Source organism: Portunus trituberculatus, chromosome 27, assembly GCF_017591435.1.
Source record: "Portunus trituberculatus isolate SZX2019 chromosome 27, ASM1759143v1, whole genome shotgun sequence".
NCBI lineage: Eukaryota > Metazoa > Arthropoda > Malacostraca > Decapoda > Portunidae > Portunus > Portunus trituberculatus.
Window position 1 is genome coordinate 11,319,441 of NC_059281.1, and position 12,961 is coordinate 11,332,401.

Here is a 12,961-nt window from a genome sequence, read left to right on the forward strand (position 1 = left end):
CTCAGCCAGTCAGTGTTATGTCACGAGTCACGGATTTTTCAGCTTCCTCCAGTGAATGGGAAGCGGCACACTGCTGAATGGCGCGTCACAGCTGATAGGGCGTCGGTGCAGCGCTAAGGGGATCACTCTGAGGTCACTCTTAGGCCCGCCGCAGTGCACGCTACGCCGTCACACTCCCGCAGAAGTGGATCATTAATTCTAGTGAATTATTTTACCGATTTCTAACGTTTTTGCTGTAACAATAACACTACCACCACCACCACCACCACCACCAGCAACAAAAACAACAACAACAGCAACAAGAGCATGAGGGTGTCAGCAGCGGCCCATCAGGACGGCGGCGGCGGAGACGGCGGGGTGCTGGTGTACCCGCCGCGGCCACCAACCCTCCCCCTCCCAAGGCTTCCTCCATAACGCGCGGAGGTTAGGTCACGCCCGCCCCGGAACCGACCATCATGCACCTCTCTCTCTCTCTCTCTCTCTAGACTGGAAGACAACGAGCCCTGGTGTAATCTCTGAGCTGCACACCACCTAATTAACACCAAGGCGAGGATGAAGATGTGAGAGCCAGTAAGATTTCCAGAAGACTTGCAAAAACACTACCAACCCACGAGAGAGAGAGAGAGAGAGAGAGAGAGATGAATATATGAGGTGACAGTGAGGAGGTATGAGAAATGTAGAAATAAGAAGGGACTGGGGATGGGGAGGCAGTCATGAAGGGGTGAAGGGGAATTGAGAAAGGAAGTATGGCACATGATATTTACTTATTAAAATCCCTTGAGTTGACATGCCACTCTTGGGAAAAGTAAGAGTAGGGAAGGCTGCTTCACCAATTAGAGAGGCATCTGTACATTTTATTTTATTTTGTACTTCAAATGCACCTCGTTACTACAATTATCTAAAAATATACACAAAAATATGGAAATGTCTAAAAAAAAGTAGCTATGCACGCCAGCAGGGGGAATCTCATCCTGCTGCTGAGAAGGAACATAAACCACCACACCACCACAACACCACAACACCTCAACACCACAGTTCCTTCCCTTGCATTAACCTCCTTCACAGCTCTTTCTCCACACAACATTCCCACACTCCACACACAAGCCTGACATTACTAGCTGACTCCACACTCTTCTCACTCCTGTACTGAACTCTACCACTCCTTCCACACTCACACACATCTCCCAGTCCATATGTCAGCCTCTCACAGCCTCACTCACCTCACAACTCTCTCCTCTCAATCTCTATACCTAAATTATCTCACCAATGCATTGTAATAAACTAAGATATATTAAATTACTTACTATTTAGACTTCATCAATTGAGTTCAAAATGGCATTGCTTAAATAATATTCATGTAACTTTTCTTTGTTTTTTCCCACACAGCTTAATAAATGTTTCCTAAGTAGTCATTCTTTCAGCATAGTTAAAAATAGTACGATTCATTTAGAGATACATAATTATTTTTAGTTTTTTTGGTAGGCCAGTATCATCCAGGCCCACATACAAGTAAATACTATACAATTGTCTAACCTGCTCATAAATTAATCAACCCATGACTAACTGTTACTAATATACATACACATTTTCCTCTTCTCTCCTTCTTTGAGACATCATGGCACCTTCTAAACCCACAATAAGTTAACTACATTATAACTACACCAGTCTTTGTTCCCTCCACAGAGTTATCCCCACCACCACCACCACTACTAACTATTATCAGCATCACATACTGTTTGTCCTCTTTTTCCAGACGCTCCCTGTGAGAATGTGGATAGCTGCCCCACTCACTCCTCAGCCTCCTTCAGCTTCACCAGGGGAGTGTTCCTGGCCACACTCTGCCCTGGCTCAAACAAGACCTTCTCCACAACTCCTGGACTGCTTGCCTTGATCACGTACTGCAGGAAGGAGGCAATGGGTTGGTGAAAAGTTTGCTACCACTGTTGACTTTAACCTCTTCAATACCATGACATGTTTCCATATTCACTCTGCTTACTATTTCATGATTTTATACAGCTTCAGAAACTCATGTGGGAGATTAAGATAGTGGAGACTCTGGCCATTAATCTTCTGACCTCCATAGACCCTTACTTATGTCAATAAAAGGTCTAATCATACACAAATCTCAAGGTAAAAATGTGTCCCAGTACTGAAAGGGTTAATGATGTCTGTTTCTCACTTCAGAAGTCATATAACATACAGGTAAATGTTAATCTTTCAACACCTGATGCCTCTTGCTTTAAAATGCACGAAGGAATTGCTATAATAAGAAAGGCTAATTTATTGGTGTCCCTGCATCTCCATCTTGCTTCATCTAATCCTCTCATCCTGCCCTCTCACATATTCCACCTCTCTTTCCTCCCATATGACTTATAAAAATCACTATAATGTCCCTAAAGTGAGGCAAAACATATAATTTTATCCTGGCTATCTTCCTCTCGGAGTATTTCAGACTACGGGTAGATTGGTAAACTAAGCATGACAAAATGCATCACTCACCTCCATCTTCATAGCAATCATCACCACCAGGGGGTCACCGGCCTCAACCGTCTGGCCAGCGGACACAAACACCTTCTCCACCACACCAGGCATGGGGGCCACAGCACCGCCACTCGCCCCCGCCACGTGGCCAAGCTCGGACTCAAACTTGGGTGCCGGCACACTCACCTTCCACCCGCCAGTCTTAGGAACAAAAACAACGATCCATTACTCTCTCTGCATCAGCTTGTGTTTCCTTACCACCCACTCTACACAACACTCCATTACTCTCTCTGCATCAGCTTGTGTTTCCTTACCACCCACTCTACACAACACTCCATTACTCTCTCTGCATCAGCTTGTGTTTCCTTACCACCCACTCTACACAACACTCCATTACTCTCTCTGCATCAGCTTGTGTTTCCTTACCACCCACTCTACACAACACTCCATTACTCTCTCTGCATCAGCTTGTGTTTCCTTACCACCCACTCTACACAACACTCCATTACTCTCTCTGCATCAGCTTGTGTTTCCTTACCACCCACTCTACACAACACTCCATTACTCTCTCTGCATCAGCTTGTGTTTCCTTACCACCCACTCTACACAACACTCCATTACTCTCTCTGCATCAGCTTGTGTTTCCTTACTTCCCACTCTACACAACACTCCATTACTCTCTCTGCATCAGCTTGTGTTGCCCTACCACCCACTCTACACAACACTCCATTAATCTGTTTTGTAGTGCTGTTATCAAGAATGTTGTGTTTCATGTAGCACTGTGGCCTTGAGTTTGTTTGGCTGAGATGAATGGTTGATGTGACTTGGTCTTACAGTTTGGTCCTGAGCAATCTTATAATGATAAAAACATTTCTTTACCAAATCAAGCACTTGCAACAAAAATTATCATGCACAGATACTGCCCAATTAAAATCCCCCAAAAATCCAACAAAAGTGAGGAAAAGAGATGACAAAAATTACACCATGACTCATTACTGGGCTATATTAATGACATGAAGGGGCACAGCACAGCACAGCACAGCATAGCACAGCACAGCACAGGACCTCACTAGTCAGCTGGTTCTTACACCTCCACAAGATAAGGACAGAACACTCCCTGACATGCCATGAGTGCCTGGCCCTCAGACCCACCTGGGTGAAGAGGTGGATGTCCCTGCCGTCCAGCACAACATTCACCCGGGACACAGAGTCGCCCACGGAGGCTGACAGGTGGCGGACACCGTTATCACACACCAAGGAGCCGCTCACCGCAAAGCTCTCGCCGCCCACACTCATGCGGTACTTGCTATCACCCAGGTACTCCACCCGCACCTCCTCCTCTGGAACATGATGAGCCAACATGAGAGAGGCTGCAGGTTTCAAGACATTTGTCCCAGACTTATGGCTAACTCTATTTAATCTTTAAGGGAACTGCCATTCAAGTGGGCCTTATTTTAATCTTTTTGTTGCCCTTGGCCAGCTTCCCCTCTTGTATAAAAAAGAAAAAAGAAAAAAAAGTGTGCCAACAAATGGTTGTTCCTGTACCTAGTTTACACTAATAGTGGTACATTGCTACACAAATAGTTGTACCTGTACCTAACTTACACAAATGGCTGCACCTAGTTTACACAAATGGCTGTTCCTGTATCTAGCTTACACACCTTCATACCACCCCATCAGTCCCACACAGCCCACATACAACTCCACACATTCATACACACATCACATACTCTTAGCCCCATCAGTCCCTAAGAGGAGAAGGATAACCTTGTGGACCACTGTTGCTGCTTCCAACATTCTAGATAGACATTCTGACTCATAAATGTGTTACAATATATCAGTATTTCATAGAGGTGTGTTCCCTGTAAGTGTTGGTGCTTACCTTTGCCCTCACAAGTGAATGGCAGGGTGCGGATGAGTGTGTGGTTGATGCGTGGCGAGGCGCTGGGCCCGAAGGGAGAGGTGGGGTCCTGGGAGGCAGCCACAGCTCGCACTCCCTCCTGCTCCTCCTCAAGCACCTGGGCCAGTGCTGCCTGAAGGGGCCACGCACACACACACACACACACACACACACACACACACACACACACACACACACACACACACACACACACACACACACAGGTGGTTATATTATGCATACATGGAACCAGAATGTCAGTGTTTGATAAAAAGAGATACAAGATGATTAAATGGATACTTTCTTAAAACATTTTTTTGCATCTGTAGTCACTGAAAGCTGGGAAGAAGTCAGTGATTGCAATACACAGCAGCATTCATGGCACCTGACACCCTGCCCTGCCTCAGCCACTACCCACCTGACACAGCAGCTTCTTGGAAGCCGCCAGGGGTGGGAAGAGTTCGTCATAGTGGTCTGGGATGAAGTCTGTGCTCACGTCTCCGGCCTGGAAGCTTGGGTGAGTGGCCAGGGTCAGCAGGAAGTCCACATTGGTGTTCAGTCCTACAATCTAATGGGGAGAGACACCCACACTTCATAATCCAAATACAAGTGTGTGTGTGTGTGTGTGTGTGTGTGTGAGTGTGTGTGTAATTCACCACGTTCGTCTGCTGGTCACCCAGCCAGCCTTTTCCCATTACGGAGTGAGCTCAGAGCTCATAGGCCGATCTTCCGGTAGGACTGAGACCACAACACACTCCACACACCGGGAAAGTGAGGCCATAACTCCTCAAGTTACATCCCATACCTATTTACTGCTAGGTGAATAGGGACTACACATTAAGAAGCTTGCCCATTTGCCTCGCCGCTTTCCGGGATTCGAACCCGGACCCTCTTGGTTGTGAGCCGAGCGTGCTAACCACTACATTAAGCGGTGTGTGTGTGTGTGTGTGTGTGTGTGTGTGTGTGTGTGTGTGTGTGTGTGTGTGTGTGTGTGTGTGTGTGTGTGTGTGTGTGTCTATGTATTTATGTGTGTCTCTTGGTACTCTTTGCTGCAGACTGAGGGTTGTATGTACTGTGTATATATTGATGGTTGTACTGCAGTGAGTGACTATTTATCTTGTTTTCAGTGGTGTAATAACGATGTAGTATGCAAATCACAATATCAATACGTTCAAGTAAGAGAAGATGACAAACACACACTAGAGAGAAAAAAAAAAAGATGACTTATTTTACCATCCTTCTAACTACATTTCTTTCAACCTGTTTGGGATCTGGCACCTCAGTGGGCCTTTTTTCTTTCAATCACAGTTTTTGTTGCCCTTGGCTGGGTTTCCCTCTTACATAAAAAGAACACAGACTCTATGAAGGGACAAAGCAGGGGAAGCAAGGTAATAACTCCTCCAGTCCAGCTTTACTCACATTGTACTTAGCAAGGCAGGAAGTGAGGCTGTTGAGGGCCGAGGTGCGGTCATGTCCCCACACCACCAGCTTGGCTATCATGGGGTCGTAGTGGACAGACACCTCGTCACCCTGCCGCACCCCTGTCTCTATCCTGACGTGCTGGCTCGGGGCAGGGGTTGAAAGGTGGTTGAGAGGGCCGGCACCAGGGAGGAAGCCACCCCTGGGATCCTCAGCGTATATCCTAGCCTCAAAACTGTGGCCAGACAGCTTGATTTCATCCTGTGTGAGCGGCAGTGGTTCCCCAGAAGCTACCTGTGTCAGAATGTAAAAACCGAACTGTGAAGATTGTTTTTTAATGGTTTCCTTGCTTAAAATAAATAGAAATGATGATAATATTGACAAAATAAAATAATACAGACTGAGGCTCTTTCTTTCTATGGCTCCCACAAATTATGAGGCCTTTACTTTGAGCGGCTGGCTTGTTTTTGTGTCACCAGAGTACAATAAAATGCACACACAGACACACAAACCATGAGGCCTTTCATTAAAATCACTCCATTGCTACCAACTATACAAAAAAAAAAAAAAAAAAAAAAAAAAAAAATTTAATGAGCAAATAAGACCTTGATTCAGTTGTACAAAACATAAATTGGCAAACACACACACACACACACACACACACAATTGAAGCTTTAATACAAAATACAACCAGCCTGACTCAGCACCATATTCAGGAATGTTTCTCTCTCACTGTGACCATTTTCAAAGACTACAGAGACCATTAGCCAAGTTCTAAAGAATATTTTTCCTGTTGATAATGCAGAAGATTTAAAATGCCACTAAAATTATAGAAACATCTTTAAAAACCTGTGTCACTTCAACTAGAGTCCTTTGAAAATAGTGAAGGAGCGGTGGGGAAGTGTTTCGGAATATGGGCCTCAATCCTGCAATATGTGATAAGGAGAGAGCAATAGAGCAGGACCCCAACACCCACCCTAAGCTGCCACTCCACCAGGTCAGTGTTGGTGATCATCTCAGACACAGGATGCTCCACTTGCAGTCTTGTGTTCATCTCCATAAAGTAGAAATTGTGCGAGGGATCCAAGATAAACTCCACAGTGCCGGCACCCACATAGCCCACCGCCCTGGCTGCCCTGACCGCAGCCTCACCCAGAGACTGGCGCACATCCCACGTCAGACCCGGCTGTGGGTGGGAAGTTGCACTGATTGACTGGGTGACCGGGGAACTGCCTGACTGGTTAACTCTTTCACATGAGCAATAATTTATAAAACTAAAGAAGGAAGAGGAGGAAGAGATGCCTTTAACTGGGTGACAAAAAAAAATTAATGAAAACTTTAAATGCATGTAGAAGAAAAAGGAGAGGAAAAAAATAAAAAGAAGGAAGAGGAGGAGACTGCATGACTAGCTAACCTTTCACTGCAAGCAATAATTCATAAACCTAAAAATATATGAGTGAAATTTTTAATGTTTGTACAAGAAAAAGGGGAGAAAAATGGAAAAAAAAAAAAAAAAAAAAGAAGGAAGAGGAAGAGATGTGTTCCCTCACCGCCGGCGCCTCCTCGATAATCTTCTGGTGTCTGCGCTGCACCGAACAGTCGCGCTCAAACAGGTACACATAGTTGCTGTGGTGATCCCCAAACACCTGCAACACACCACACACCAATGAACAGACTTAATTTAGACACACACTTAACTAGGCAATTGTATCATTAATCACCACAACTTTTTGATCCATTATTTTTCCCACTAGTCTTTTAAACAGTTTTGCATCCTATAAAGATCAAATCAGCCTTGCACACTAACAATTTTACTGATAACTTCCATAAGAGCCTCATGAATTATAACTAGAAACATAAATCTTCTTAAAAAACATTAAACCACAAGAATCTATTAACCTACCAACAGAATCAATAAAACTCTTGAAAAACCTTACCAGCAGTCATAAAAACACCTGAAAACCCTACAACTTCCACTACAGCATGCTCAGTCAAGATAAAACAGCAAAACGTCTAATAACACTGGCAATAGTCTCACCTGAACCTCCACATGCCTGGGCCGCTCAACAAACTTTTCAATGAGCATCACATCGTCACCAAAGGACTTCATGGCCTCTCGCCGCGCCGACTCTAACTGCTCCTGGAACTCCTCAGGCTTCATAGCAATCCTCATGCCCTGTGTGGGAGAGAAGAGATTATAACACTGGTGAAAACTACATTAAAAGATCCATAGACCGTTACTAATGTAATAAAATTGTCTAATCATATATCCAAAAATCATGGAAAAAAAAAAATCCCAGTACTGAAGTGGTTAAACATGAACTTCTGTAGCTTAGCAAAGATTGAAGAGATTTTAACGATGGTGAATAAACTGCATGAAAAGATTTTTGTGTTTACTGATGCAGGATTATTTTCTCTTTATGCACTCAATATTTCTCAGATTCCTCCTTTTTTTAATGTAAGGGTAACATAAAACAAAAAAAAGCCCTACTTAGTTGCCAGTCCCCTTGCAGGTCTGAGAGAGTTAGCCAAAATAAGGGATAAATGTCTTGAAACCTCCCTCTTAAAAAAGAAGTCAAGTCATAGGAAGTTGGAAATACAGGAGCAGGTAGGAAATTCTAGAGTTTACATATATATCTTGCATCTTACATTCATCTCTCTCTGCAGCAGTTACCTCCTTTCTCTCTTCCTCCTTTCCTCTCCACAATTAACCCTTCATCATGTTTCCTTAATTTTCTCCTTACCTAACCATCACCATCTTCTCCTCTCCTTTTACTAATTTTGTCTCTATATCTCACCCATTCCTTTCCTCCCCCATTTTGACAGTATTACCTCACTCTACCCTCCTTCTTTCCCTGCCTTGCCTCCTCTACCTCACCCAGCCTTCCTATCTCCCTATCTTACCTCCTCTACCTCACCCTGCCTTCTTATCTCCCTACCTTGCTTCCTGTACGTCACCCAGCCTTCCTATCTCCCTACCTTACCTCCTCCACCTCACCCAGCATTCCTATTTCCCTACCTTTCCTCCACCGCCCCTCACAGCCTTGATCATGACTGGGAAGCCAATGCGATGAGCCTCTGCTGCCAGCCTCTCATCGGTCTGCTCCTCCCCATGGTAGCCTCCCACCACGGGTACAGAGGCCTCGGACATGATGGCCTTGGACGTGCTGGAAATAGCAGGAATAGAGATATCTTTGTACTATTCCCTTAACCTCTTCAGTACCATGATGCATTTTTCATATTCATTTTGCTAACTATTTGGTGATTTTATACAGCTTCAGAAACTTATATGGGGATTCAAATCATGAAGACTGTGGCCATTAATCTTCTGACCTATATCGACTCTTCCTAATGTAAAAAAAAATTGTCTAATCATAGGTACTCAAAAAGTCATGGTAAAAATACGTCCCAGTACTGAAGAGGTTAAACATCAACTACTGTAGCTTAGCAAAGATTAAATCAACCTTATATTCCCCTATTCACTTATTTCAACTTAAATAATCTTCACAATGGTATCAGCTGTACAACATTCCAAACTTATCTTTTGCACTACAGTCTCTTAAACATGAACTTATATAGCTTAGCAAAGATTAAATCCTCATATTGTTTCTTACATATATCTCCACCCAAATGATCTTCACAACAGTCTTGGTGCTGGAAAGACAACACCACACCTGCTGGGATAGGAAAAGTGAGTGTAGCAAGCAGCCTCACCTCTTGATACCCATGTCCCTGATGGCACTGGCTGGAGGTCCCACAAACACTACCCCGGCCTTCAAACACTCATCGGCAAACTCTGCGTTCTCCGAGAGGAAGCCATAGCCAGGGTGCACTGCCTGGGCCCCACTGCTCATGGCCACCTCCAGGATCTTGTCGCCACGCAAGTATGACTCCTGGGAGGCTGCCGGGCCAAGGCGGTAAGCTTCATCTGCCTGTAGGAGTGAAGGTTTGTTTAGTGAGTCATAAAGGAATATGGGAAGCTGCAAGAAGCCATCAGGCCTACAAGTGGCACTCCCAGGATGTATGTATGTATGTCTGTTTCTTTCTCCTGACAAGTGTGTGTGTGCATCTGTGTATGTCCCTTCCTTGCTACTCTTTGCTGCAGACTAATGGTTGTATCTATGGTGTACATATGGATGGCTATACTGCACTGAGTGACTATTTCCTCTTGATTTCAGTGCTGTAATAACAATGTAATATGCAAATCACAATGTAAGTACATTCCAGTTGGTGATGACACACACACACACACACACACACACACACACACACACACACACACACACACACACACACACACACACACAGCAGCCTCACCATAGCCACATGCATGGAGTTCCTGTCAGGGTCTGAGTACACCGCCACAGTCTTCACCCCGAGGCGGCGAGCAGTGCGCATCACCCGGCAGGCGATCTCTCCCCGGTTGGCGATGAGCAGCTTGTTGATGGGGCGGCAGGCAGCGGAGGAGTGCTGGAGGCGACACCAACCCCCAACACCACCCCTGAGGAACCTCCATCCTCTGGGAAACAAAATTAGGTTAGGTTAGGTTTGGTTAGTGTCCCTAATGATATACTGACTCCAGGGGCATGTCTCATCTTGATATTTACCTCCCTTTGCTCTGTGGCCTTGGTTAAGTTAATTTAGATTTGTTTAGTCCGTCTAACACCTTCAGTACCACGACGCATTTCCATATTCAATCTGCTTACTATCTGGTGATTTTATACAGCTTCAGAAACTTGCATGGGGATTAAAATAGTGAAGACTGTGGCCATTAATCTTCTGAACTTCATAGACCATTCCCAACGTATATAAAATCGTCTAATGGTACACAAAACTTGTAGTAAAAATACGTCTCGGTACTGAAGGAGTTAAAGATATGCAGGTAACTCTTGATTTATGCATTTTTGCTAATACGCGACCAAAAAATAACATAATTAATTAAATTGCGCAATCTGTTTGGACCACATCCCACATCCCCCCTATTATCTATTGTTTCTTATGAGAATTACAAGTTTGTTTTACGCGAATTTTGAAATACGCGATGCCTCTTGGAACGCATCTATCGTGTAAATTGAGAGTTACTTGTACTGACTCCAGGGGCATGTCTTGTCTTGATAGTTACTTCCCTGTGCTCTGTGGCCTTGGGTTAATATAGATTCACTCAGTCCATTAATTTCCGGGTATTATTTCACTTTAGCATAACCAGCAAGTTGGCTTTTGTTACCCTTCTCATCTTCAAGACCTTGTTCTTCTGATCAATTTGAACCCATACATACCCGTCGCAAATTGATAAAAAAAAAAAACTTTCTCCTCGAAAAGGAAGTGAATATTTATTCAAAATTTAACATAAAAAAAAAGAGTTGGTTCGTTTTACCGCAAAATCGTTTCCGTATGAACCGGAGGGGAAGGTAAAAAAAAAATAAATAAATAAATAAAAAAAAAATGGATTTGCGATGGAAACGAATTGCATATTCATTCAAAACAGGTCAAAATCTACCAGAGAAAAATGATTTCATCCCAAATTAAGCTGTTCATGTTATTGTAAAAATTTACCAATTTCCGAGAATAAACTAAGTATCTAGGAACATGTAGGCTAAAGATAACTCTATAATCCCCCAAAACAGTCAATTAAGGTGCACATCACGCACTTACACCAAATACCAAACCCAAACACCCTCACTAATACCTAAACAAAAATAGGAAATATATGAGAAAACCAGACACCGGCGCCTATCACAAGTACCCCTCTATTTCCACCCAACACTGCCCCCTTCCAGCCACACCAGCACTGGCAGGGGAGGCTTAGCTAGCACCCTGGCTTGCGTGTGAGGCGTGTCTGGCGGCAGGACACAGGACAAGCTCAATAAGTCCTCACTGAGTTAGGAGTCGTCTGCTCTGCCCTTGGATCATGGCGCTCACTGGGGGAACACCTCACTTTTATTAGAATATTTTGGTACTAAGCAACACTGACACTAGAGGACGTGATAGGAAGGTGTCTGTAGGGTAATGGAGGGTAATGGGTGGATGAATGTTGTATGGTATAGTCCCCTGGAGGATATATGGGGGAAATATGCTATAAGGTGTATTGTTTTGGCATCCTGTATGAAAGACGTTTGTTCATATCGTTTGTTTAGTTTTTATTTATTTGTGTATTTGTTAGTAGATGCTAAGAATAGTCTCCTTAGCATTGCAATATCTAATAATAATGATAATAATAATAATAATAATAATAATAATAATAATAATAATAATAATAATAATAATAATAATAATGAGACTTTTCCACAAGTTTACCTACCTGAATAATACATAAAAAATTTAAACTTGTATATTTTTCTTGAACATAAATAACACAGACAGCAAGAATAAACCGACCCATTGAATAGATAAAAAAAAAAAAAAAAAAAGAATCTAGCTTCGCCGATGTCCATATCCGTCAGAGCCACGCCGACTGAATCAGAGATCCGTATTATCCCTATTAACACTCTTGCCTTGCCCCAGCCTCACCTTACAACACCCCTGCTCTTTCATTTGTACCTACACCTAAGTTTCCCTCTTAACTCAGCATGGAGGCAGAAGACAGCAACCTCAGCATCATGACGGGGGACAGCGAGGCGGAGCAGCAGGGAAGGGAAGGCATTTCGGTCATCAAGGACGGGAAGTATTCAGATTTAACTATCACATTAGCGGACTGCAATGTGTCTTATAAGGTGAGTGTTGACTTATTTAACCTAACCTAACGAAATTTAAACTGCCAGAGCTCGACAATTAACCTACTACTACTACACACACACACACACACACACACACACACGTAGCCTACTGTATCCTAGCATAGCCTATATCTCTAGGTGAAGTCGTCTCTTACACGGTATAATAGTATTCTAACTTCCCTTAACTTAACCTAACTTAATTTACCTTAATCTAACTTCAACTTAGCTTAACCTTAGATAACATTACTATTTCAATCACACACACACACACACACACACACACACCTTTGCGCCATCTACGTCTATTTATATTAAGCGAAAATTGTGCATTTAAAAAGTCAATGAATTTACTTGCCTTTCCTCTGTCTGCGCCACTACAGGTACACAAGATTTACCTGGCGTTAGCTTCCTCGGTGCTGGAGGCTCTGATCGACGACTTGCGGTGGGG

The 12,961-nt window shown here is 43.6% G+C and overlaps 2 protein-coding genes across 2 annotated transcripts in view; one reads left to right on the forward strand and one right to left on the reverse strand.

Annotated features, from left to right (window-relative positions):
* Window positions 1–846: 846 nt before the first annotated feature.
* On the reverse strand, window positions 847–11,830 carry LOC123509573 (methylcrotonoyl-CoA carboxylase subunit alpha, mitochondrial-like). The gene is made up of 13 exons (XM_045263943.1): window positions 11,676–11,830; window positions 10,118–10,319; window positions 9,515–9,732; window positions 8,820–8,967; window positions 7,839–7,976; window positions 7,351–7,446; window positions 6,777–6,986; window positions 5,801–6,094; window positions 4,800–4,949; window positions 4,364–4,514; window positions 3,634–3,821; window positions 2,500–2,682; window positions 847–1,898 (listed from the first exon to the last, which is right to left on the reverse strand). The coding sequence occupies exons 1-13, from the start codon at window positions 11,708–11,710 to the stop codon at window positions 1,788–1,790; spliced, it is 2,124 nt and encodes a 707-aa protein (XP_045119878.1). The 5' UTR covers window positions 11,711–11,830; the 3' UTR covers window positions 847–1,787.
* Window positions 11,831–12,239: 409 nt separating this feature from the next.
* Window positions 12,240–12,961, forward strand: part of LOC123509568 (BTB/POZ domain-containing protein 6-like) — a 3,000-nt gene continuing 2,278 nt past the window's right edge. Inside the window, exons 1-2 of the mRNA XM_045263934.1 lie at window positions 12,240–12,510; window positions 12,894–12,961. The exon at window positions 12,894–12,961 is cut by the window's right edge and continues 163 nt beyond it. Of these exons, the coding sequence (XP_045119869.1) occupies window positions 12,367–12,510; window positions 12,894–12,961 (212 nt within the window). The 5' untranslated portion in view covers window positions 12,240–12,366. The remainder of the gene's footprint in view (window positions 12,511–12,893) is intronic.